The 26,475-nt window shown below is 44.9% G+C and overlaps 4 protein-coding genes and 8 non-coding genes across 12 annotated transcripts; 1 reads left to right on the plus strand and 11 right to left on the minus strand.

The window, feature by feature from the left end:
• Positions 1-11,218: 11,218 nt before the first annotated feature.
• On the minus strand, positions 11,219-13,554 carry LOC119300154. Its single transcript, XM_037577204.1, has 4 exons — positions 13,473-13,554; positions 12,665-12,719; positions 12,364-12,608; positions 11,219-11,555 (listed from the first exon to the last, which is right to left on the minus strand). Exons 1-4 carry the CDS (start codon positions 13,552-13,554, stop codon positions 11,353-11,355), a joined length of 585 nt encoding a protein of 194 aa, XP_037433101.1. The 3' UTR covers positions 11,219-11,352.
• LOC119304499 lies at positions 11,653-11,733 on the minus strand. Its single transcript, XR_005148315.1, has one exon. It is a non-coding gene; the product is annotated as a small nucleolar RNA SNORD18 (small nucleolar RNA).
• On the minus strand, positions 11,832-11,898 carry LOC119304528. Its single transcript, XR_005148341.1, has one exon. It is a non-coding gene; the product is annotated as a small nucleolar RNA Z105 (small nucleolar RNA).
• On the minus strand, positions 11,961-12,047 carry LOC119304758. The gene has a single exon (XR_005148466.1). It is a non-coding gene; the product is annotated as a small nucleolar RNA SNOR75 (small nucleolar RNA).
• LOC119304770 lies at positions 12,143-12,233 on the minus strand. The gene has a single exon (XR_005148478.1). It is a non-coding gene; the product is annotated as a small nucleolar RNA SNOR75 (small nucleolar RNA).
• A 2,577-nt stretch (positions 13,555-16,131) lies between the features above and the next one.
• On the minus strand, positions 16,132-18,536 carry LOC119303394 (60S ribosomal protein L36a). Its single transcript, XM_037580519.1, has 4 exons — positions 18,384-18,536; positions 16,710-16,889; positions 16,486-16,560; positions 16,132-16,405 (listed from the first exon to the last, which is right to left on the minus strand). The coding sequence occupies exons 1-4, from the start codon at positions 18,384-18,386 to the stop codon at positions 16,346-16,348; spliced, it is 318 nt and encodes a 105-aa protein (XP_037436416.1). The 5' UTR covers positions 18,387-18,536; the 3' UTR covers positions 16,132-16,345.
• On the minus strand, positions 17,050-17,121 carry LOC119304553. Its single transcript, XR_005148352.1, has one exon. It is a non-coding gene; the product is annotated as a small nucleolar RNA R66 (small nucleolar RNA).
• On the minus strand, positions 17,844-17,910 carry LOC119304523. The gene has a single exon (XR_005148336.1). It is a non-coding gene; the product is annotated as a small nucleolar RNA Z105 (small nucleolar RNA).
• LOC119304764 lies at positions 17,972-18,057 on the minus strand. The gene has a single exon (XR_005148472.1). It is a non-coding gene; the product is annotated as a small nucleolar RNA SNOR75 (small nucleolar RNA).
• Positions 18,146-18,233, minus strand: LOC119304768. The gene has a single exon (XR_005148476.1). It is a non-coding gene; the product is annotated as a small nucleolar RNA SNOR75 (small nucleolar RNA).
• A 150-nt stretch (positions 18,537-18,686) lies between the features above and the next one.
• Positions 18,687-22,966, plus strand: LOC119303392. The gene is made up of 3 exons (XM_037580518.1): positions 18,687-19,885; positions 20,806-20,888; positions 22,714-22,966. Exons 1-2 carry the CDS (start codon positions 18,691-18,693, stop codon positions 20,844-20,846), a joined length of 1,236 nt encoding a protein of 411 aa, XP_037436415.1. The 5' UTR covers positions 18,687-18,690; the 3' UTR covers positions 20,847-20,888; positions 22,714-22,966.
• A 689-nt stretch (positions 22,967-23,655) lies between these two features.
• LOC119303395 (serpin-Z2B) lies at positions 23,656-26,251 on the minus strand. The gene is made up of 2 exons (XM_037580520.1): positions 25,553-26,251; positions 23,656-24,562 (listed from the first exon to the last, which is right to left on the minus strand). The coding sequence occupies exons 1-2, from the start codon at positions 25,961-25,963 to the stop codon at positions 23,777-23,779; spliced, it is 1,197 nt and encodes a 398-aa protein (XP_037436417.1). The 5' UTR covers positions 25,964-26,251; the 3' UTR covers positions 23,656-23,776.
• Between the last annotated feature and the right edge of the window lie 224 nt (positions 26,252-26,475).

Genomic DNA, 26,475 nt, shown 5'->3' on the forward strand with positions numbered 1-26,475 from the left:
CCACAGTTCATAAGGTATCGTCTCAACGGATTTTTATGGTGCCCTATTTAACGTGAATGCGGCCGTCTCTAAAGCATAACCCCAAAACGATAGCGGTAAATCAGTAAGAGACATCATAGATCGCACCATATCTAGTAAAGTACGATTACGACGTTCGGACACACCATTACGCTGTGGTGTTCCGGATGGCGTGAGTTGCGAAACTATTCCACAATTTTTCAAATGTACACCAAACTCGTAACTCAAATATTCTCCTCCACGATCAGATCGTAGAAACTTTATTTTCTTGTTACGATGATTTTCAACTTCACTCTGAAATTCTTTGAACTTTTCAAATGTTTCAGACTTGTGTTTCACCAAGTAGATATACCCATATCTGCTTAAATCATCTGTGAAGGTGAGAAAATAACGATATCCGCCACGAGCCTCAATATTCATCGGACCACATACATCGGTATGTATGATTTCCAACAAATCTGTTGCTCTCTCCATAGTACCGGAGAACGGTGTTTTAGTCATCTTGCCTATGAGGCACGGTTCGCAAGTACCAAGTGATTCATAATCAAGTGGTTCCAAAAGTCCATCAGTATGGAGATTCTTCATGCGCTTTTTACCGATATGACCTAAACGGCAGTGCCACAAATAAGTTGCACTATCATTATCAACTCTGCATCTTTTGGCTTCAACATTATGAATATGTGTGTTACTACTATCGAGATTCATCAAAAATAGACCACTCTTCAAAGGTGCATGACCATAAAAGATATTACTCATATAAATAGAACAACAATTATTCTTTGATTTAAATGAATAACCGTCTCGCATCAAACAAGATCCAGATATAATGTTCATGCTCAATGCTGGCACCAAATAACAATTATTTAGGTCTAATATTAATCCCGAAGGTAGATGTAGAGGTAGCGTGCCGACCGCGATCACATCGACTTTGGAACCGTTTCCCACGTGCATCATCACCTCGTCCTTTGTCAGTGTTCGCTTAATCCGTAGTCCCTGTTTTGAGTTGCAAATATTAGCAACAGAACCAGTATCAAATACCCAGGTGCTACTGCGAGCTCTAGTAAGGTACACATCAATAACATATATATCACATATACCTTTGTTCACCTTGCCATCGTTCTTATCCGCCAAATACTTGGGGTAGTTCCGCTTCCAGTGACCAGTCTGCTTGCAGTGGAAACACTCAGTTTCAGGCTTAGGTCCAGACTTGGGTTTCTTCTCCTGAGCAGCAACTTACTTGTTGTTCTTCTTGAAGTTCCCCTTCTTCTTCCCTTTGCCCTTTTTCTTGAAACTAGTGGTCTTGTTAACCATCAACACTTGATGCTCCTTCTTGATTTCTACCTCCGCAGCTTTCAGCATTGCGAATAGCTCGGGAGTAGTCTTGTTCATCCCTTGCATATTATAGTTCATCACGAAGCTCTTGTAGCTTGGTGGCAGTGATTGGAGAATTCTGTCAATGACGCAATCATCTGGAAGATTAACTCCCATCTGAATCAAGTGATTATTATACCCAGACATTTTGAGTATATGCTCACTGACAGAACTGTTCTCCTCCATCTTGCAGCTATAGAACTTATTGGAGACTTCATATCTCTCAATCCGGGCATTTGCTTGAAATATTAACTTCAACTCCTGGAACATCTCATATGCTCCATGACGTTCAAAACGTCGTTGAAGTCCCGATTCTAAGCCGTAAAGCATGGCACACTGAACTATCGAGTAGTCATCAGCTTTGCTCTGTCAGACGTTCATAACATCAGGTGTTGCTCCAGCAGCAGGCCTGGCACCCAGCGGTGCTTCCAGGACGTAATTCTTCTGAGCAGCAATGAGGATAATCCTCAAGTTACGGACCCAGTCCGTGTAATTGCTACCATCATCTTTCAACCTTGCTTTCTCAAGGAACGCATTAAAATTCAATGGAACAACTGCACGAGCCATCGATCTACAATCAACATAAACAAGCAAGATACTATCAGGTACTAAGTTCATGATAAGTTTAAGTTCAATTAATCAAATTACTTAAGAACTCCCACTTAGATAGACATCCCTCTAATCCTCTAAGTGATCACGTGATCCAAATCAACTAAACCATAACCGATCATCACGTGAGATGGAGTAGTTTTCAATGGTGAACATCGTTATGTTGATCATATCTACTATATGATTCACGCTCGACCTTTTGGTCTCCGTGTTCCGAGGCCATATCTGCATATGCTAGGCTCGTCAAGTTTAACCTGAGTATTCTACGTGTGCAAAAACTGGCTTGCACCCGTTGTAGATGGACGTAGAGCTTATCACACCCGATCATCACGTGGTGTCTGGGCACGACGAACTTTGGCAACGGTGCATACTTAGGGAGAACACTTCTTGATAATTTAGTGAGAGATCATCTTATAATGCTACCGTCAATCAAAGCAAGATAAGATGCATAAAAAGATAAACATCACATGCAATCAATATAAGTGATATGATATGGCCATCATCTTGTGCTTGTGATCTCCATCTTCGAAGCACCGTCATGATCACCATCGTCACCGGCGCGACACCTTGATCTCCATCGTAGCATCGTTGTCGTCTCGCCAATCTTATGCTTCTACGACTATCGCTACCGCTTAGTGATAAAGTAAAGCATTACATCGCGATTGCATTGCATACAATAAAGCGACAACCATATGGCTCCTGCCAGTTGCCGATAACTCGGTTACAAAACATGATCATCTCATACAATAAAATTTAGCATCATGTCTTGGCCATATCACATCACAACATGCCCTGCAAAAACAAGTTAGACGTCCTCTACTTTGTTGTTGCAAGTTTTACGTGGCTGCTACGGGCTTAAGCAAGAACCAATCTCACCTACGCATCAAAACCACAACGATAGTTTGTCAAATAGACTCCGTTTTAACCTTCACAAGGACCGGGCGTAGCCACACTCGGTTCAACTAAAGTTGGAGAGACAGTCGCCCGCAAGCCACCTATGTGCAAAGCACGTCGGAGAAACCGGTCTCACGTAAGCGTATGCGTAATGTTGGTCCGGGTCGTCTCGTCCAACAATACCGCTGAACCAAAGTATGACATGCTGGTAGGCAGTATGACTTATATCGCCCACACTCACTTGTGTTCTACTCGTGCAAATAACATCAAACCATAAAACCTAGGCTCGGATGCCACTGTTGGGGAACGTAGTAATTTCAAAAAAAAATCCTACGCACACGCAAGATCATGGTGATGCATAGCAACGAGAAGGGAGAGTGTTGTCTACGTACCCACCCAGACCGACTGCGGAAGCGTTGACACAACGTAGAGCAAGTAGTCGTACGTCTTCCCGATCCGACCAATCCAAGCACCGTTACTCCGGCACCTCCGAGTTCTTAGCACACGTACAGCTCGATGACGATCCCCGGGCTCCGATCCAGCAAAGCGTCGGGGAAGAGTTCCGTCAGCACGACGGCGTGGTGACGATCTTGATGTTCTACCGACGCAGGGCTTCGCCTAAGCACTACAACGATATGATCGAGGTGGAATATGGTGGCAGGGGGCACCGCACACGGCTAAGGAACGATCTCAAGGATCAACTTGTGTGTCTAGAGGTGCCCCCTTCCCCTGTATATAAAGGAGCCAAAGGGGAGGGGCTGGCTGGCCAAGGAGGGTGCGCCAGGAGAGTCCTACTCCCTCTGGGAGTAGGATTCCCCCCCCCCCCCCCAATCCTAGTTGGAATAGGATTCCTTAAGGGGGGGAAAGAGAGAGAGGGGGGCCGGCCACCTCTCCTAGTCCTAATAGGACTAGGGGAGGGGGGAGGCGCGCGGCCACCTTGGGCTGCCCCTTTCTTCTTTCCACTAAAGCCCACTAAGGCCCATATAGCTCCCGGGGGGTTCCGGTAACCTCCCGGTACTCCGGTAAAATCCCGATTTCACCCGGAACACTTCCGATATCCAAACATAGGCTTCCAATATATCAATCTTTATGTCTCGAGCATTTCGAGACTCCTCATCATGTCCGTGATCACATCCAGGACTTTGAACTAACTTCGGTACATCAAAATGCATAAACTCATAATAACTGTCATCGTAACATTAAGCGTGCGGACCCTACGGTTCGAGAATAATGTAGACATGACTGAGACACATCTCCGGTCAATAACCAATAGCGGGACCTAGATGCCCATATTGGCTCCTACATATTCTACGAAGATCTTTATCGGTCAGACCGCATAACAACATACGTTGTTCCCTTTGTCATCGGTATGTTACTTGCCCAAGATTCGATCGTCGGTGTCCAATACCTAGTTCAATCTCGTTATCGGCAAGTCTCTTTACTCGTTCTGTAATACATCATTCCGCAACTAACTCATTAGTTGCAATGCTTGCAAGGCTTATGTGATGTGCATTACCGAGAGGGCCCAGAGATACCTCTCCGACAATTGGAGTGACAAATCCTAATCTCGAAATACGCCAACCCAATATCTACCTTTGGAGACACCTGTAGAGCTCCTTTATAATCACCCATTTACGTTGTGACGTTTGGTAGCACACAAAGTATTCCTCCGGCAAACGGGAGTTGCATAATCTCATAGTCATAGGAACATGTATAAGTCATGAAGAAAGCAATAGCAACATACTAAACGATCGGGTGCTAAGCTAATGGAATGGGTCATGTCAATCAGATCATTCAACTAATGATGTGACCTCGTTAATCAAATAACAACTCTTTGTTCATGGTTAGGAAACATAACCATCTTTGATTAACGAGCTAGTCAAGTAGAGGCATACTAGTGACACTCTGTTTGTCTATGTATTCACACATGTATTATGTTTCCGGTTAATACAATTCTAGCATGAATAATAAACATTTATCATGATATAAGGAAATAAATAATAACTTTATTATTGCCTCTAGGGCATATTTCCTTCACTACAATGGGAAACCGTGCGGGAAGGGGAGAGTCAGACAGGAAAACCGAAGTTTTTGTCGTGGGATGGGGGTTTTGTGTTGCGCCCGTGGGTTGGAGATAACAAATGGCGGATAGTCCGGACAATGACATTTCTCCCCCACATATGATCTGGATTTCAGAAAGTCTGGACTGTCCAGACGGTTGAATTTTGGGGAGCCCGTTGGGCACCGGACGTATGAGGAAGAAATGAGTTTCGAATTTCTTGCATGCTCATATGTATGTTGTATGGCGTTTAATTTCTTTTGGTGGTCCTTTCCCTCTTTGAATTGAATGCCAACATAGTAGAACATGTACTACATAAGGTTCAGCAGGCTGGGTCTAACAAGGTAAATCATTATTTCTCATGCGGAAGTTTGCAGGATTATGCACACACATTGTTTTGTTTCGTTGGCCATAGGCTTTGAGCTCCTTCGAAATCATTACTATAATGAAAAGGATGAGAAGTGAGTCCTTTAGACATGGAACACACATAAGTTCTCTGAAGATCATTTTATTTGGGATGTCAATAACAGTTCTACCAATTTGCATCAATTGTTTATATGCTATACAAACCATCACTTGGCCCTCTATTGTCATTAATCAGATGCACGGAATTTGTGAATATATAAATATTCTGGCTGAAGATAGAACCAACTTGTGATGGTTCCATGTGGTACATATAACTGAAATTGGTCAGATGTTTCTATATTTCTTTCGTTAAGACATCTTTTTTCCTTTGTTAAGATGTGTCTAAGATGGGCGGGCGCCGCAACGCGCGCCTTTATGATCTAGTACAGCGTGATGGCGCTGGTGCGCAACTGTTGGTGCAGCACATTCACCATTAATTATATTGTTTTTAACACAGTATAAACGTAAGTGCTCATATATTTATACGCGCATATATTCACCCCTTGTGAATGCACGTACGCACACCCTATCCCTATGAGCACCTCTGAAAGACTGAGTTAGTATATTATCTAAATTTTACAAAGTCACCATAGGCGCCTATCCAGGATAAATGCAAGCATCATGACTTGAATTCTGATGGGCTGGGGATATCACTGTGCTCCTAACCATTCAACCACATATTGGTTCGCCAGGACTAATCATACCTGTGTAGCCAAGTCTTATTTAAAAACTATGGACCAAACTTCATCCCATATAGTTGAACAACACTAGGGGTGGAAACGGATCGGATGCGGATCGGATAGTGCTCTTGCCACTTCCATTTTCATATTTTCAAAACGAATACGAATTCGAATACGGACGTTATCAGATACGGATGCGGCTCGGATATTATTTAAATACGGATACGTATCGGATATTTTCTTGATTCGGAACGGATACGAATAATATCAACATATTGCTTAAGTAAATCAGTCGATAGCTATGTGAACTGAAATAATCAACTTGTGACATACAATAAGTCAATGATAAATAGGTTTATGAATAAATACTATTGTAATGCATAATAATTTATAAGTTTAATCATATAAAGAGTAAAATTTGACCACTTATTTGGCTTTTATGTTGGATAATTGGAATATTGAGTCTAGAAATTTGAAAATTACCTCCCATAATCTTATTCGGATACGGATATATCCACTTCCATATCCATATTTGTCTCAAAATCTCCTACCATATTTTATTTTTTATTTGTTTAATAAATTCGGATACGGATAATTTCTATTTCCATTTTGGTTCGGATGCGAATGTTTCGGATACAAATAGGCATTTTCTCGAATACGAATATCGGATATTTCGGATTATCCGCTACCAATTTCCACCCCTAAACAACACGCTGTTGCGGTCTGATGTAGTTGCTACTCATTTGTTTCTAAAGTAACTTGTAATCAACTACTTCTTCCATTTTGAAATAGATGACTCAACTTTATACAAAATTAGTATAAAGTTGAGTCATCTATTTTGGAACGGAGGGAGTACTTCTGATGAGAACAAATCGATAAAGTACCTTGTAATCAAACTACTGAGATAATTTGTACCTTCTCTCCGTACCCATGTATAATCAAGTAGCCTCTTAATGTACTTTTCCTTTTTCTTCTTTGAAGCAAGTTTATGAAGAAAAGAATGATGTATTCTGATCTCCATGAAGCAACCAATTAGCTCGTCCTCTCTATAAAAACAATTCTTCATGATACCGAAGATTCTCAATATCTAGCCTAACAAAAAGAAGGTTATCAATATTTGAAGATCTTTTTTATCCCTAATCTCCCCGTCAGATCACTTTGTCTCCATTTCTGAAGGTCTTTTTTTAGCTTCGATATCCTCTTATTTGGGCCTTTCAGAACCTCCAGATCCCTCTGGTGTAGATCTTTATGAACAGCCTTGGTACAATCAGGCAAGGGTGGCCTAGCTTGCTGGATCCCAAGCCAATTGGACTACCGCATTGACGGTTTCTTCACACAACCAACGGGCTTCAAACTATTTTCGGGCCTTCGGTTGTTGAGACAAAACAGATTTTAAAAAAATATGAAGGAGAATAGGTCAATGGTCTGAATGGACACGGTGCTCATGAACCAACGCATATGGCAATTTATCCGCACACGCCTCATTACTTGGTGATGCCCTGGCTCCAGGTAAACTGATCACCAATAACAGTGGTCTGTTGAAGTCCACACAACCTCTGAAATTATGCATCAACTGTTGAGGTCGAACATTACCACCCTCCTTCTCACTTGCAACCAATCTTTCATTAAAATCACAGTAACTAACCATGGACCAGCCGCATTCCGTTGCGCAAGTATGTCCAGGACAGGTGCTTCCTATCCCAAGTTGGTTGTCCATAATATCCTGTCAAGCGCCATGAAGCATCATTTTCACCCATAACAATTGCATCAATAAATTTTTCGGAAGAATAGTTCAACACCACTTTATTAGATTGGTTATAAAAAAGGACAAGGTTCCCCGAGCGACCATCGCTCTTTTTTTTTTCAAGAAACTTCCAATCTATTTATCGTCAATCATGGTGGTACAACAAACACCAGAAATAATAAAAATTACATCGAGATATGTAGACCACCTAGCGACGACTACAAGCACTGAAGCGAGCCGAATGCGCGCAGCCGTCATTGCCGCTCCCACACACGCATACCTTACCACTATGAGTACCTCCGACAAACTGAGGCGGCATATCATCTTGAGATGGACGAAGTCACCAAACGCGTCTCGTAGTCGACGGGAACGTCTCCTCCCATTGAACGCGCATCGCCGAAAATCCTGAAATAAATCCAGCAATAAATGCGTGACGCGTGATAAAATAATACCGTGATAAAATAAAGGAAATGATTTTCTTCATCTGGCCTATCCATCGCGGGGCATCCGCCGCCTCTAGTGTGCAGACGCGTGTCCTATGTGGACCCTATGCGTCGCTCTATATTTTTTCTTATTCCCACCCATGGTTGACCTTTGTTGAAGAAAAAGCTACAACAAGACCTCTGTTGCAAAAGTTTATATATGCAGAAGACCTCTATTTTTGCAAAAAAAAAAAGGATTCTACAACATGACCTATGTTGCAATGATAGGCAATAAAGAAAAAGAACAAAAGATTAAACAATTTGCAACAACTCTCTTGTTGCAGAAGGCAAAGCACAATAAGGCTCATGTTAGATAGATCGGAGGAAGAGAAAAATGGTTTGAGGCTTTTTACGATTAGTCCGTAGTTCGAAGCCTTTTGCAACAAGTCCTCTGTTGTAGAGAGACGGGTGCAACAACATGCTTGTTGCAACTTCGTTTGCTCATGTGAAGAAGATGTAGTGACTTTCTTTGTCTTAGTCCGACGGCTATGGAGGTGGACGATCTTTTCCATTGCTTAAACCGGCCAACACCTAGTGCGGCCCATAAAATAATTCCCGGTGCCTTTCAAGCCTATGCAACTCATATGGAACACACTTTCTACTCTCTTGATGTATGGATTGTCTCATCGTTTCTAGAGGAAAATAATTTGAAATTGAGAGGCACGGAAGAGATTGATGTTTATCAGTTGAGAATTGATGACATGAAGGTGCCCCGCTGCCCACCGCATTGCATGGTTTTGTGTGGGCCCATAATATTTCAGCACCTATAAATGAGCTCAGTTTGGGCATCATGACATTTATGTGTGTCAAACCACATATTTGTCGCGTCATAGGCTCTCACCGATTCCACGCCTCCCAACTATAAACATTCACGAAGAATTAAAGCATACAACCAGCCTACTATATCAAGTTGTGCTGAGAGCAGAGCATCTCCAATAACTGCCCTATAATAGGGCACCAAAATTTGCTTGAAGTAAAATTTGGGATACAAAAAAGTGTTTTTAGGGCACGAGAAAGTGAGTGTCTCCAAAAGTTGCCCTAAAATGGGGTATTGAATAGGGCACCATTGCTCCAACAACTGCCATAAAAATAGGGCAACCGCACCACATCTTTCTTCTCCACATATGGATAGAAATTAAACTTTGCAAGATTTCCTTGAGTGTCTTCTCCACCAACAGCTGCTCACAAAATTCAATTACTGAACTTGAGTGTCTTCTCCACCAACAGCTGCTCAAAAAATTCAACTACTAAAACCAAATCTAACAGGAAGACCGACAAAATCAAAGTAGATACTAAATTTGAGTGTCTTCTTTTAATTTCTTTGTATTGCACAGAACTACACACCAAAATGGCATGGGATACAATTTCAGCGAATAACAAACGAAATTGACAAGAAGTTCCTTTGTAACTTTCTTCAGTAAAAGGAACACTGAAAGTCTGAACTTTCTGAAAACTAACACCTGCATCTTGGCCTCTTACACTTTCGTCAGAAAAAGGAAAGCTGGAAACTGAACTTTACTAATGAATTACATCGGGACTAGCAGCGGCGCATTCAAGCAGCACCTCCACGACCCGTACAAACTCCAACAACCCATTCTGCAGCACCACCACACAAACCACTAACTAGCCATCAGGCTTTCATTTAGCTTTGTACTCTCTCTGTAAACTAATATAAGATTATTTAGGTCACTAGAGGGAATATATGATAAATGTGTTTGCTTTCGCAAAAAAATATATATGATAAATGTGTTTGGAAGAGGGCTAACTTGCTTTATTTGGAATCGCCAAGGTGAATCAAACTTCCTTTTTTTTTGGCAAAACAAAATAACTGCACTATCGTGCTACAATCAGCAACAGAATTGGTCACTACCCATGCCATGCAATTCAGCTCAATTCACTCTATTAAAAAACTTCAAGTCATAGCACGAGAAATTTCCACTTTGAAGGAATCGAAACATCCTCACCACGCAACCCAGTAGAAATGAAACAATCCTACATGCTCAACCCACAACAACGGAAGCTCCGAGCCGCACTAGCCCCGGGTCACCGCAATTGCATTTGAGAACTTAGCCATGGCCTCGACAACAACATTGAAGAAGGCGTCGGAGCCAAAGCCCTTTGTCTGGATGTGCTAGCAAAGCTCCGCCACCACCCATGGAGCTCGCTCAGCTTGGATGGGTGGCCGGAGCCGAATCTCGCAGGGATAGAGATCAAATCGGACCTAGGGAAGAGGGGACGAGGTGAGGGGCGCTAGAGTTGGGGGAGGCATCAACCGCAGTGATGCTCGCAAGAGTAGAGGCAGGAAGGGCACGTGGGAAAACAACCGACCGACGATTTTGCAAATTTTACATTAAGGGCAGGTATTGGAGCAGTGTTTCTGGCCCCAAATGCCCTAAATACGTTATGGGGAGATTCTCTGAGTTGATGGGGAGTTTAGGTGTTTACACACATTCCAAATCACAAGTCTTACAACGGTTGTTTCAGGCCCTAAATAAACACACTTGAAAAATCTGTCAGGCAGATTAACGTCTTACACCCACACAAACGGTAATCTTACACCCACACAAACGGAAGCAATTTGCTTGGCTTTACATCCATCCAAGGTAACATTTCTAGATCTGTTGGAGAAGCTCGTATACATTGGGTGCATGTTGCATGGAGAAGCTCATACAAGTTAAATGTGCATGCTGAATTTGGTATCCAGGTCGATCAGCTCAGGTACAATGAGGAAAAGAACTTAGTTTCACAGTATCTCTATCAATGGTTGGAGAAGCTACACATTTAAATCTCAGACATGCATGTATTTCGGAACGGAGGCAGTAGTTTTTTACAGAATGTGACATTTGGACCTATAGACTGTTCTTTTCAACTACTCAGAAGGCATAACAGATATTAACTAAAATTTCAGAAACATCTATGAGAAAGAAATAGAACAGCATCACATCAAAAAAAAAGATGGACGCAGGGCAGAATTACATATATCAAGAGTACTGCAAAATTAATAGCTGCATAAAATTCAGTCACAAACACATATAATCCCACATTACATAAAACTCAGTCTTGGAACAAAACCAGACTAGCATTAAACAGCTAAATTGGACAGAACACAGGTAAAACAGCTTCCACAGCCATAGCAGCAAACACGCCAGGAATCACTAGACCATGCCGTCCTCCCTCGATGCCTGGCAGCCTGGATGTAGGATGATGCTTCACCTGCTCCAAGGCGCCTACTTGGATCGCTGCCTCATCTTTCGGCGCTTCCTCTTGAGCCTCCTCATCCTCTTCTTCTTCCACTGCAAATTTAAGTAACCGCACAGTTCATCAGCAAAAATTGCGTAGTACTACTCTAGGAGATGCATGGCCAAATAACAAGAAAGTACAATTTGTTTTGGAATCAGAAGATTGAGTGTTTCATTGGATATCATCACGTGATTTTCAGAAACACGGACCAATTGTTCTTCATCATTTCCCAAAGACTGACAATGTTGAAAAGGCAAATAGGAAACAACCAAACTAAGATATCTAAAGAACTAGCTAAGCAAAGTAGAGATCTGCAGTCGGTTTGACATTCAGAATGAGTAGGAGGATTTTATCATCAAATAGATCAGACGCCAATAGTCATCCTCATCATGCCAACCGACGCAATTGAACGAAAGAAAGAACAAATCTAGAAAGAAACACTGGAAAAGAAAACACTGTTCTCTCAGACAAATGCCTCGATTGTCCACATGGTTTTATAGAATGGATTACATCGGACTCGTCATCTGTTTTCATCATCACAGAGAACTATAAACAAGCATGCGCAAAAAATATCAACTCAGTCAACAGAAACTACATCCTAGAATCTCTGAGAACAGGCAAATCGAACTATAATAGCAGGTTCTCTCAGACAACTTTGCCTCATTTTTGTCCCCACGGTTGAATGGAATGGATTGGATCGGACATCTAATCAGTGTTGATCATCACAGAGAACCACTAATTACGACATCGAGCAACAGCAACAGCAGGAACGAAAGCTCGATAAACACTAGCACATGCCCAGATCTACCGCGGTCGCGAAGCAGCTAATAGGAGAGAAGGTAGACGAAGGGCAGTACGAACCTTGGCCCTCATCGCGGCGGCGGAGTCGGCCTCGCTCTCCTTTTCGCGGCGGCGGCGGCGGCGGCGGAAGGGTGTGGACGATCCCGATCTCCGTAGATTGTTGGCGGCGGGGGCTCTGGACTCGTACTTTATAGGGGTGGGGTGCTGGGAAGGGGGGAAACCCTAGCGGGTGGACGGCTCGGATCAGCCGCTGAGCGGCGTTCTGATCCGATTTGGTCGGTCTCTGGTTCGCAGGCCTAATGGGCCTTCAAACCAACGTCTCGGCCCACGGTCACATCTAAGATGATCGGCTTCCCTTCACCTGTTCTTAAACTGGGCCTCCTCCTCGCTTGCTTGACTCGGCCTGATCGGTTCTGCTAAAAAGAAACAAGAATTTCTCATCTCAGAACTAAAAAACAAGATGAAAATCATCCGTGGCTCGACTGCTTGATGTTCTCCATGTGTTGATGAGGAGCTAGTTGAACGACTTGCAGGATGCAGATCATGTATCATGTTCCACCACTGGCAAGGTTTTTAGGAGACCGCTTGTCGCACTTCATGAGAAGATCTTTCAGAGAGTGAAACAGGGGAGGCAAGCATGCACTGGAGGGAAGCTCTTTTTGGAGCTAGATGAATAGCAACTTGCCGACTTCAACAGCTCGTTTATACACACGTCATGGAGACAAAAGAATTGATGAAAATGCACAAACATGACGGTAATAACTTCAAAAAGATGATCACAGCTGCGCACCTCAGAATTCATAATCGCATAAGATTAACTCGGACAAACAACAACTACCACGAACCGAGCACTCCCCTCGGTCGCTCCCGCGGGCGACCAGGGAGTGAACCCCGCCCAGCCGCCAGAGCCTCTCACCGGCGCTCCCTCCCCTCGCCGCCGCCGGCAGGGGTCGCCGGGCGAAGCCCGCGCGGCTCGGCGACGGCAGGGCCCTCTTCCTCCTCCTCGTGGTCGCGCAGCGCGGCGCGTCACATCGGGGGAGCTCCGACTCGTGGTCGCTGCGGGCGGCGCGGCGAGGCGACAAGGCGGCGCAGTGTGGCGGCTGAGCAGCGACGCTTGGTGCGCGGGCTGACGCGGTCGGGTGTGGGGTCCCGCGGCGTGGGGCGCTAGCCCAGGGACGGCCGGATGTGCAGCGAGCGGTCGCGGCGGATCTGGCGCTGTGCGGCCGTGTTCGGTCGCGGGGAGTCGTGCATGGCGTGGTTACGACAGGAGAGGCCGCGGATCTGGCAGGGTCCGCGCATGTTTGAGAGGTGCAGCGGCTGCTGCACCACGATGAGGAGTCGGTGGACGTCGACTGGAGATTGTGTGCTGCGCAGTGCTTCGGATCTGCTCGGATTCGGAGGTTGAAAGGATCGATATGGTTGACTAGAGGGGGGTGAATAGGCAACTAACAATTTTTAACTTTTTTTTATCAAATTAAACTTTGCATCAAAGTAGGTTGTCTAGAAGTGCAACTAGGTGAGCAACCTATATGATGCAATAACAACAAGCAAACAAGCAAGCAAGAGAAGTAACACTAAAGAGATTGCACAAGTAAAGGTAAGAGATAACCAAGAGTGGATCCGGTGAAGACGAGGATGTGTTACCGAAGTTCCTTCCTTTGAGGGGAAGTACGTCTCCGTTAGAGCGGTGTGGAGGCACAATGCTCCCCAAGAAGCCACTAGGGTCACCGTATTCTCCTCACGCCCTCACACAATGCGAGATGTCGTGATTCCACTATTGGTGCCCTTGAAGGCGGCAACTGGACCTTTACAAACAAGGTTGGGCAATCTCCACAACTTAATCGGAGGCTCCCAACAATACCACGAAGCTTCACCACAATGGACTATGGCTCCGTGGTGACCTCAACCGTCTAGGGTGCTCAAACACCCAAGAGTAACAAGATCCGCTAGGGATGAGTGGGGGAATTGAAAATCCCTTGGTGGAAGTGTAGATCGGGGCCTTCTCAACCATGCCCGAGCAAATCAACAAGTTTGATTGGCTAGAGTCAGCGGTACTGCCGCTCCAGCTGGCGGTACTGCCGCGCAGAGGAGAGCAACAGGGATCTGGACCCAGAGCGGTACTACCGCGGTGGTAAGGGCGGTACTACCGCTCCGAAACGGTACTACCGCCTCTACTGCCGCAACTAGTGCCGCAAAACCCGACACGAGAAAAGGAGCCCTCGAGTCGAGGCGGTAGGAGACAGACAGACTAGCGGTAGTACAGCTGCGGAGTCACGGGCGGTACTACCACTGCGGAGCGGTACTGCTGCTTGTGACCCTTCGGCGGTACTACCGCTGGGTAGTGCGGTACTACCGCTGGGACACAGACAAGAGAGAGAGAGGATCTCTCCGTCGAGGCTGAGGACGAGGCGGTGGTGCCAGGCAGGCCAGCGGTAGTACTGCTGTGGAGTCACCGACGGTACTACCGCTGCGGAGCGGTACTGCCGCTTGTGACTCCTCGACGGTACTACCGCTAGGTTGCACGGTACTACCGCTGGAACCCAGACAGGACACAAAAGAGAAGAGATCTCTCCAACTAAGTGGAAGAGCTTTGAGAGTGAGAAGCTGGTGTGTACGTGTTGATTCCACCCAAGCAATAACCCAGCGGACCCCCTCTTGATAGTACGGTGCCCTCTACGCAACTAGACCACCGAAAGAGAAACGAAAGAGCTACATCGTCTTGAATGACACTCCGAAGGGAAGAAATCGTCTCGTGCCAAGGATGAATCTGTGAAATACTCAAAGCACACGATTAGTCCGCAAACATGTTATCATCAATCACCAAAACTACATCGAGAGAGATATGCCTCAACAAAGGTGTGGCTCGCTCTCGACATTGGTTGGGTGGCATCCTTGTCCCGCTTGGGCGGTGGGGGTGTCGGCTCGGTCGATGCGCCCCAGAGGGGGCGGTCTGACTCTATGTCGGGGCGGCGGCCCCGGATATGGTGCGATATTCGTGGTCTGCGAGCGGTTGCCCTGAGCAGCGTGGGCTGCGAGCAGCTGGGCTGTGCGGCGTTGCTGCTCGAGTAGAGCGGTGGTATGTCGGGGCAGCGACCTCGGAAGGCGGTGCCGGTGGAGTGCACTGGGCGCGACGGAGCGGTAGATGTCGGGGCGACAACCCCGAGAGGATCTCTGTGGCGACCAGGCTTTTGTGGCAACGATGATGGTGGGAGCGATGTTGGTGACGCGACAATGGTTGCGGTAGTCGGCTCTTCTCCGCCGTGTCCGCGGTTTTGCCTCGGTTTGTTTGTTGCTGTGGAGTCGAAGCTGCGGCGGCGAGACCCTATGGTATACGATGACTGGCTGCAAGTGGCCCGTTCGGCAACAACTTTCGTCTAGTTTTGTTCTTCTGAGTTCTTCGTCAAAGTCGGAGCGGCCACAGGTCGACATGTTGTCGATTAGGATGGGATTTGCCCTGAATGTGCTTGTCTTTGGGAGTGGGCTTGGTCCTCGTTGTTCCTGTTTTTGCCCGGTTTTCCGTAATTAACATGAGCAATTCTCTTCTGTTTAATTAATAGATGAGGCAAACTCTGCCTCCGTTTCAGAAAAAATAACTCGAACAAACATATAGACATAAGAACTCGCCAAAAGAAAACCTCACATATCTGAAACTCCCAGACAGCAAGCATATAAACAGCCCACGCCTTAGGATTCATTCCCTCAGGATTAATCACAAATCATCTCGCTGACACTGTCCACACTAGGATTTTTCTACTCCTGCCTGGAACAGTTATCATACATCTGTCCTCCAACAGCATATAAACAGCGGGAGCAAAGCTCAAATTATACCGATCGGGGCACAGGACATCCATATCCACGTTACGGCAATGCCTGAGATTAAAAGAGGATTCAAGCTACAAAAGATCATTCTGCCAAGTCGATCGTTGCTCAAATGCCAGATAAAGGGGTTTGGATACATGATTGATTCAACTCATAACATCAAAACATTACGACAAGTAGTAATAGTTCTTGAACACAATGACTACAGATAGGTGAAAGCAATCTAGAAGAGGGATGTTCCCTTGCCCTTCTTGTCTCCACCGATCTCAAAATGCTTGCACCTCTGCAAAGGAATAAAGACAGACTGAGCAAAGCATAACGGAACAAAAATAAATGTTCAGTTCAAGAAAAAAAGGAACAGACCTTGATGGCGCGCTGGGAGTAGTGCTTGCAGCTCTGGCACTGCAGCTTCAGCACAATCTTCTTGGTGGTTTTTGCCTGAAGAAAAGGTCACGTAATTAGCATTTCCCAACTGGCTTTAATCTTTATCTGATTTTACACTAACCAGACACACCATAAGTAGATGGCAATGAAATTGATAGACAAATCAGATCGATTGACAATCACACGCAAAGATGTTGCCATACCTTCTTGTGGAAAACGGGCTTGGTCTGACCACCATATCCCGACTGCTTCCTGTCATAACGACGCTTTCCCTGGGCAGACAGGCTGTCCTTACCCTTCTTGTATTGAGTGACCTTGTGAAGGGTGTGCTTCTTGCACTCCTTGTTTTTGCAGTAGGTTTTCTTGGTCTTCGGAACGTTCACCTATTTAGCATTCGCAACATAACTAATGTTAAAACAGGGTTTGCATGAAACTGCATACAGTTTCAGATGACACTGCAATAGCTAAAAAAGTAGCTCTAGAAACAAGTTCAGTAAATGTTCAAGAAATACTAAAAAAGCCACTAGTACAATAAACAATTAGCTCCTCAGAAACATGCTTATGGTTGTCATCACAAGGATAATCAGGTCTCAAAGATTTCATGCCATCATAGGACCCCAATAATTAAAATAGCAAACATTAAACAGTAAGAATTGAAATTGCAGCATTACTTGCATAACAAAATCATATTATCACATGGTAAGAAAGAAGTAATTAATGGCAGATGGTCTGCTTGGGGCAATACATGCAAACAATGGCTGTAAGTTTAGTTTTAGGTTAGCTAAGAATAAAAAGCTCGGATGTCAAACACACCAAACAAAATCACTAATACTCCACAATATGGCCAACTGCAGTGGGTTTTAGATGTATCACGTAATGTGAAGTTGCATGAAGCACGTTCATAATATGACAGAATGAAAGATGCATAAATACAAACTATAGTCGATCTAAACACATACTAAAAACTAAATAAGACTTGTTTCTGACACGACAATCAGTCCATTCCATCTTTGAAAAAAGACCAGCTGCCTGATATAAACTAGTACCAGCTTATACATATCTAAAGCACATCTCATACACAGTAACTAGAAACCTAGAGCAGTACTAAATTAAGCTAAAATACAGCTCATCAGTGCACAAAAATCCAGCGTGCACAGAGAGAATATAATTCAATTCTGTGCTTTTAGACATCATCACATGGTTTTCAGAAACACGGGCCAATTGTTCTTCATCATTTCCCAAACTGAAGTTAATTTCAAAGGCAAAGAGGAAACAACTATTCTATGATATCTACACAACTAGTTCAGCAAAGTAGAGATCTGCAGTCGGTTTGACATTCAGAATGAGTAGGAGGATTTAATCATCAAATAGATCAGACAAGAATTGCCTTCCTCATCATGCCACCAACGCAATTATACAAAAATGGTGGAAAAAGTGAGCAAAGGAAATGGCTAAGCAATCAATGCTCTCTCAGACAAATGCCTAGATTTCCACATGGTGTAACTGAATGGATTATATCAGACTCGTCATCTATTTTCATCATCACAGAGAACTATCAAAATAGCACTCTACTCTTACACAATAAGCACATGGAATTCAAGCAGCAGCATGACAGGGCAAAGGCATAACAGAACCAGTGTTCTCTCAGACAAATGCCTCGTTTTGTCCCCATGTTTTAGCGGAATGGGTTGGGTCGGACATCTAATCGGTGTTGATCATCACAGAGAACCCACAAGCACCAGCGCGTGAGCCGCGGAGAAAAAGAGGCAACAATTGGTAAACACGAGCGCATCTACCGCAGTCGCAAAGTGATCCTCTAGCAGGAAATCGCATCCTAAGGTAGGTGGACGGGGGAGGAGCACAGGCGAGGGACAAACCATGGCGGCGGCGGCGGCGGCGGTGCTCGCGCTCGGTCGGTTAGCGTCGTCGTCGGCAGCGGCGGCGGCGGAAGCGTGTGGAAGATTGGCGGCGGGGGCTCTCGCCTCGTTCTTATAGGGCTTGGGTGCTGCGGAGGTGGACGGCTCTGATCAGATCGGCCGCTGCACGCAGTGATCCGGTCGCGTCTCTGGTTGGTGGGCCTAATGGGCCTTCGAACCGACTCCTAGGCCCACGCCCACGTAAGATGAGATGACTGCTCGACTTGGTCTGTTCTGATCGGTTTCCCAGAGGAGTTTGTTGGGCGAGATGACCTGCGGCGACCTCCCCAGCTCGCCGGCGCCGGAGGTGGCGGCCCCGCTGGAGGACGAGAACCTCCTCCCGGAGATCCTCGTCCGGCTAGCCCCGCTGCCGTCCGCCCTCCCTCGCGCCTCTCTCGTCTGCAAAAGCTGGCGCCGCCTCGTCACCGACCGCCGCTTCGTCCGCCGCTTCCGCGCGCACCACCTCCGCAGCCCACCTCCCCTGATCGGCTTCTTCGAGGAGGTGAGCCGCAAACCCGACGCCCCGAACCCCGCCCCGGACGCCCCCGAAGTCCTCTCCTTCACCCCTATCCTGGATCACCCCGACCGCGTCCCGGTCGAGCGCTTCTCCCTGCGCCTCCACGACGGCAGCGGCCGCTCCAACATCGGCTGCCGCGACGGCCTCGTGCTCCTCATCGACCCGGCGGGCTTCGACATCGAGGTCCTCGTGTGGGACCCCGTCACGGGCGACCAGCACCGCTTCCTCATCCCCTGGGTGATCGACGACGGCCAGGGCACCGAGATCTTAAACGGGGCGGTCCTTCGCACCGCCGGAATCCTCGACGATCGCCCCTTCCGGTTCCAGGCGGTCTTGACCGGCGTCGACAGGCAGAACAAGCGGCTGTTCGCCTGCGTTTACTCGTCCGAGACCGGCAAATGGGGCGATCCAATCTGGGTATCCGCGGATTTTACGAGCGGCGTAACCACCATGATTGAGATGCGTGTTTCCAGTACCCTGGTCGGGAATTCCCTCTACTGGTCCCTTTGCTCAATTGCTTGGGAGGTAGCTGCCATCCTTCAATTTGATTTGGATACACAACACCTGGCTGTCATACACTTACCCTGCTTGGGTAAGTGTAGTAGGAATGGCAGCCGGACCTTCCGGGCTATGCCCGTGGACGGTGGTGAGCTTGGCGTCCTTGAGCTGTTAGACGCCAACCTCCATTTGTGGAAAAGGAAGATCGACCGTGATGGTGTTGTTTCATGGGTGCTGGGGAAGACTATTAGATTGGAGGAACTTCTTTATATAGATAAAAGGAAAATGGGCCCAATGATGCTCGGGTATTGCGAGGACAATAATGTGGTGTTTATATGGACGTATCACGGCATTTTCATGGTCCAGCTTGAGTCACTGGAAGTGTACAAGCCTCCCATACAGACATTTTACTGTTTGGTTCATCCATTCACAAGTGTCTACACTGCAGGTAAATGCCCAAGTAATTTTCTATAATTGATTGATGAATTTTTTAACCCCTTGTTGTTAGACTAATAATATAAATTGAATATCTGTCAACTGTTATTTTGCTGCTTGATGGGTTATTTGAATAGATAATCATAATGTTTATCATATTATTATTGTTATGATGATGATGATGATTGTCAAACTATGTGGTTCAACCCAGAGGTAGCAAGCACTATATGTTAAGTCTATTTGATGAACAAGAAATGTATTGTTATGCAAAAGCCATATGATGCCAGTGATTTACTTTCCCTCGAGATTAATACCAGCTGGAAACAGGAAAACTAAGCTTGAACCAACTGCAACAGTGAAATGCCCAAATGGGTAGCTCAATTGTCACATGTAAAGGCTTAAAACTAGTTATATCCTCTGGTCCATTTTTTGTTTATAGTAATCTTGCTAACTTAAATCCATAATGAAGGCTTAGTTTGATCTTGACAAGATAATTGTTCATTTTTACCACTTATTGAAGATTCGCAAGTGCCACAGTATATTTGTACTAGAGGATAAGTGAATTGAGTTTGTTTCATCTTTTCAAGCTAAAGTTATTTAACTCTGAATTGTCGTTATTTCTTTGTTCTTAATTTTTTTTGGTTTGAATACATTATATTTTGTCAACTTCAGATAACACAGGGCAAGATTAGAATAACTCTTTCTAATCAGCTAATATTATGTGCATGGCATTGTGTTTTAGGAGGTTACTTAGTATATATACCGTTCTCAGAAATATTCTTTGCAAGGCAATAGATGTGCTTTTGTGTTTATCTATTCCAATGTTGAAAAATGTGTTTTTCCTCTCTCAATTTTGTCTTGTGTAAATATCTCGTTGTTATCCCATCATATCTTTGGTCTAAATATCATTGGTTGTTTGGCTTATGCTTGTAGACATGGCATTGGTGGTGAACCTGATGAAGCCAAATTTCTGAGCAATGCAATGCATAAGGTGACTTTATAACATTGGTTTACAGGTAATGGAAGCTTATCTTCGTATTTCAGTTTAGGGATCATAACCGTTACCTTTTGTTTTTGTTACAGAAATGTTCCCTTTACGACCATTTTTGAATAATTAAATTTTGAGTGAGGACTAATTCCCGACGACCCTTTGCTCAGCTGTTCCCTCCTTCCGTAATGCTATTATGGCAAGCTGCCACTGGGCTCTTTTATCCTGATGCTGCTTCCTCTATTCACCTTTTATGAGGCTTACCCTGCAGCTCCATTCCTTTCCTCAGCTGCTCTCTCATACCTCCTATCCTCTCTCCTGGACGAACTCTTTTGCTTAGCCTACATTCCATCCAGCTGCCTTGCTACCGGTTTGCCTCGTCCCTAGTGCTACTGCTCTAATGTTTGGTTGTTTCCTCCTTGTGGCTCCTCGGATGGCTGATAGCTTTGGACATTTCCCATTCCCAATTTGTGCATATGTTCTTAATTGCACATAGATGAGAATGCTGTCGTGCTATGCAGTATGTAATAGAATGGAACACAACCCCCTTTCCTCCCTATAGCTCGTGGGATGTATCACGTCCTATTGTGATTCTAAAGTTGTCACCTTGATGTAAATATTTGATAAGTAGCAATATACACGCTTATAACTACGCCCTTCCACATTGATGCTCATTTTGGATAGTTATGATACTTACTTTTCTGAGCGAAGTTCCAAAAACTCTGCGCATGTTTCATTATAAGAAGAGAAGAAGGTTTTGATTCGATACAAGAAAGCCATGTGTGGCTAATTCACTCTTAAGGAGAGGGAGATCACAATAAGAACCAAAACAACATGGAACGAAGGCTCTACTGCCTCCACTGTGGTTAGTGCGAATTATTGTTGAAAGCATGATGACGTCTATCTGCCTCCAATTTATTCTTGGCCAACACCGTGTCCATGTATGTGCTCTCGCCTTAGAATGCGCTGCTCTTCCTCACAGAAATCCCTGCGCCGGTCCTTGTGCGCCTTCTTCTTCCTTGATAGCCACCATGCTGCATAGTGTCCAGTACACAAGATCGCAGCGTTGCTGCCATGGCCAGACCAGTGAGGATTGTTCAGCCAAATCTGGCAGATCTACGTGCATCACACACAAAGATGCTTGGCCATCTCCTGATGCTGCGCAGACCAGGTTTTTCAGCTTCTGGTGCTCGAGATGGTTGGCAGTACAACAGCGATGCTGAAGGTCCACCAAATGAAGAAGCGGGTGACTTCGCCTTCCAGAGGACCTTTTGGCAGTTGTTATATTTTTAATGCTGTAGAGTGTTTGAAAAGGTAATGTCTATTTTGGACCGATGGAAGTATCAGTTTGTAGTACGATGCATGATCCCTTGTTTGAGGCTTCTACTGCATGATTTGGTTGATTTAAAATTTTTAATTAGTAACTGGCTATTTCTTACACTTCAAAAACATGTGACTTTGGGCTAGAAGGCAGATGTATCTGCTTTCAACTCCATGAATCCCTCGTATGCCCATGAGGCAGTCTTTTTCTATCTTTTTTTGAATCTTTTCTGATTTGGTGTCGGTTTTGTTCCACCTTTGGAGGTTTGATATAAGTTCCGCAAGCAATACAAACTTTGACTTTTAATGGCTTTTGCCTTATCAACCAGTGGTACAAATTGGTTTGACAAGTGACTGTTTCCGCAGGTATCTAGAGTTCTCATACGGTTTCTGATTTTGTTGCCGGCTTGTAATGATGAAGTTGATGTTTATGCTTTTAAGTAATGCAAATGCTTTGACATATTATTACTTTAATGGCTTTTGCCTAATCAATCAGTGGTACAATTGGTTTGACAAATGAGACTGTTCTGCAGGTATCTAGAGCTCTTATTCGGGTTGCTGGGCAGCGGAATGGCTTACCGGTGCGGTGCAGGCTCCGTCCATCTTCTAGGCAGCAAGCATGTTCTGTCAACTGCGATGTAGACTTGTAGGATAGATTTATTTATTTGTCCAGTTTGGTAACTTCCTTGCGTACCTGAATAATTGTAGGACAAGCAGCAACTTGCTTGGCCTCATGAATAAGGCAGTGGCATAGGCTTTGCCTCTGTCAGCTCATTGCCGCCTCCAGTTTCATTCTCTCTGTGTCTTTCATGCAACTGATTGGTACAGAGTGCTTATGCTCCGTGTTTCCATGTTGTATGCTATGCGGAGACTTCAATCTCGAATCTCTGCTGCTGGTAGTACCAAAATGTTGTTGGATTGCTTGGCTTGAGGACGAGCTTGGAAATGTCTTTGGTTGCACAGCAACCCATGGCAGCGGCCACCGCCTTTTGCTGCCTGCTTGTTCTAAGGCTTGATCTCCACTCCTATCAACAGCTGAATGGCGTCCGGCTCCGGTTGTAGGACGATTGGTGGTTCAGTAATTGGCGAGCCTTGGCCCATGCTTGGAAAATGGATTTTTTTTTCTTTCATTCAGCAGCACTATTTATGTATTTGGTTCAGTGAATTGAGCAAAGAAAAAGTGGTGGGAATTCCTTTAATCTCACTTTTAAAGAAAAAGGAACTTTACCATCCACTTGGACCACTTTTTTGCAATGTTTGACAAGAATCTAGTTACAATTTCATGTGTTTTGACTTTGACTTGATTGTGTTTTTTCTATTCCTTTCAAACAAAAAAAGGTGAAAATGAGTGTGTTGAACCGCCTCTACCTCCCAATCTCGCAGGTAGTGGCATAGCTATATTCTGGGTCAAGGTGGTCCAATCCTCGATACAGAAAGTTCCCACAAAAATAATATGCCGACAGACGAGCTTAATATTCATCAAAAGCATAGAACATTTTATTGGATTTATTGCATGGGCAGCATGCTTGATTGTCCAAACCCTCCCCTTACATGTAACAGCTGAGGCAAATGACAAGACACTTCAGAGCAAGCACATTATGATGATAGGAGGGGATTGACCACATGACCGATGAATAGAACCACACCGGAAGTGTCTTCCCGGATAAGGAAGAGGAAAGGATGATCCGCGATGAAATCCAAGACCGAGGGCGGTCGTGCTTGTCGCAGGACTGCTTTAGCAATAGTTGTTGCTGCAGCCTCGGTTCCTGTTTCGTTCACTTCGACAAATGCTTTGTGGAAAATGGATGAGATGTAGAGGTTCTGTGCCATTGGGGAATCCACCATTTCTGAAAGATCTGCTTCAGCACCGAATGGCAGTTGCAGACCCAAACCTTTGAGCAAATCAGATGCCTCAATTCCAAATGATATCTTGAACTTGGGGAGCTTGAATTGCCTGAGTGCAACCTTCTGCCTTGGGATATGCTGCTCCAGGAACTCTGGTTCGGCACTCAACTTTTCTGCCAAGCTCCAGATACCACTTCGTGCTTCTGGAAGAAGGATGTACATGGAGAACTGCCTCTTGTCCCCACCTTGCTTGTAAGGAAGCTTCAGTACCTTCAAGCCATCAGAAGAAGAAATGTATTGTTTTTCTGAGCTGTACATGAATGGTGTTTGAATTGAGCTCCCATCAAGAAGGTAGAAGTAGTCGATTTCTGTTCCACGTGGATCAAATTGATCTGTCCAAGCTCCTTTGAAATAAAGGGCATTGCCAAGAACAAGTCTAGTGTTATTGTCAATAGATCCTGCGGGGAGAATATCTTTGATGAGACCGGTTGTGACTTTCTCTACCCATGAGTTCACTTGAGCAGTAACTTCTGCGGCCTAGACCAAGGCAAAATAAAGAAAGGTCAATTATGTAATGAAAATAAATTGAAAATACTGTTGCGCCACCAAAGTTTGAAAAACAAATCCTCTCAACGTATGAAATACTATAGTTGTGCCGAGTATGCAAAGCGGAATACTAATGTTTTGTAAAGCATTTTTATATATAGTAAGGTTTCTCCCACACATAGTAAAATCATCACATGCAACCATGGATGACAGTTTTTTTTTCATATGTGCACATGAAATTGATTAAATGGTCATCACAACATCTCGAAGCAATATTATGCAATACCTAAGGGAGTTCAGCTCATAGAGATCGATTATACATATTCCTATATGTATGCTACTCTGGAGTACAATAAGCAATATGACAGCACAACGATGAATGTTACCAAAGTATCATAAATTTATGTAAACAACAACTACAATTCAATAAGAACGCTGCTATGCGAACGACAAAGTTGTGCCCGATTGACGACCGACACACAGCGGCCACCATTGGATGCAGTTGGCCATCAATTCTACCCCGCTGGATTCAAGTGTCGGGTGCATATCGGCCAGAAAACATCGTGTGCACAGCAGTTTCGATTCAATAATTAAGTTGGACACGGTTTAAAAGTAGGATATATTAAGTCGAATCTATTTTATTTTACCCAACCGGCCGAAATACTATATGTATGTACCTATAGAAAGTTGGAAACTGTTCTAAACTTCTAGTGTTAAAAACAGTGGTGTAGAAATAACTGCTAAATTTCAATGGAAAGGACTATAACAAATCTTGAACAGTTATGAGGTTTAGCTAAATGTCAACATGAACACGGTACCTTTGGGAGAAACAATTGCATGACATACTTAAGCCTCAAAGTGATTTTACACTGTACATAATTATGCCATAGATAACGGACAAATTATTTTACTCTGTATTTGTTTACTGGTAAAAACCTTGCCATCATTTCGAGAAGGAGCTAGACAAGGAAGGGGGATCACCTTAGTTTGGAAGTCCACGGACTGGGCCTCGGCCTTGTACTTGCACACTGCGAGCTCCTGGAAGGATGGCTTGAGCTGCAGCGACGCGTCCACGAAAACGCCGTTGGCGAAGGCGACGCGCGGACCACCGACACTGGACGCGTCGGCGAGCACGAACTGCACCACCTGCTCAGCAAGCGCGTGGAGTCCCTCAACCTCGCCTTCTCCCAGTGTCGTGGCGAGTTGGTTGCGGGTGGCGCCCCCCGCGCCAGCGGTGATGAGGCTAAGCGCGACATGGAGGGAGACCGGAGAGAATGCGGCATTGTTGATAGTAGACTCGGGGTTGGATGAGATAGCGGAGGCGAGGCGGAAGGCAAAGCGGGTTTGGTGCGCAATGGAGAGGCGAACGTCAGTGGCGAGGGTGGTTGCCATGGCTGGGGTGGAGGTTCGCTGGGCTTTTGTTAGAGTTGAGAGGAAATCGGATGACTGGGAAGTGTTGTTTTCATGGCTGATTTGTGGCTATTTAACGGGAGCAACAAGCCCAAGATATGCAAAGCAGGTTCGAAGCATCTGCGCCATAAAGCAAGATAAGTGGTTTGTTGTCTCTTGTTTAATTATTCATCGTCGTGTCATTTCGTATATATGTAAGAAACCTGAACTTATCCTATCTCGAGTTAGCTGGTGCTTGTGGTTTGTTATTCCCGTACGTCTGAGTTTTGTAGAACATTGGATTTGTGGGAGATCACTACGCCCCTCGTAACCTTTTAACTGATCGTTTTAGAAGCATTGTTTGTTTTCTCAAAATCACACAACCGATTAGCAATACTATTTCCAAGCTTGAGATAGTGGTGCCAACCTGTAAAGTTGTAACTAGTAAAGAAGATGTGCATGTCATTGCATAATTAGGATTTGCATCACACAACTGATTAGTAGTACTGAATTCC

This window comes from Triticum dicoccoides, chromosome 5A, assembly GCF_002162155.2.
Source record: "Triticum dicoccoides isolate Atlit2015 ecotype Zavitan chromosome 5A, WEW_v2.0, whole genome shotgun sequence".
NCBI lineage: Eukaryota > Viridiplantae > Streptophyta > Magnoliopsida > Poales > Poaceae > Triticum > Triticum dicoccoides.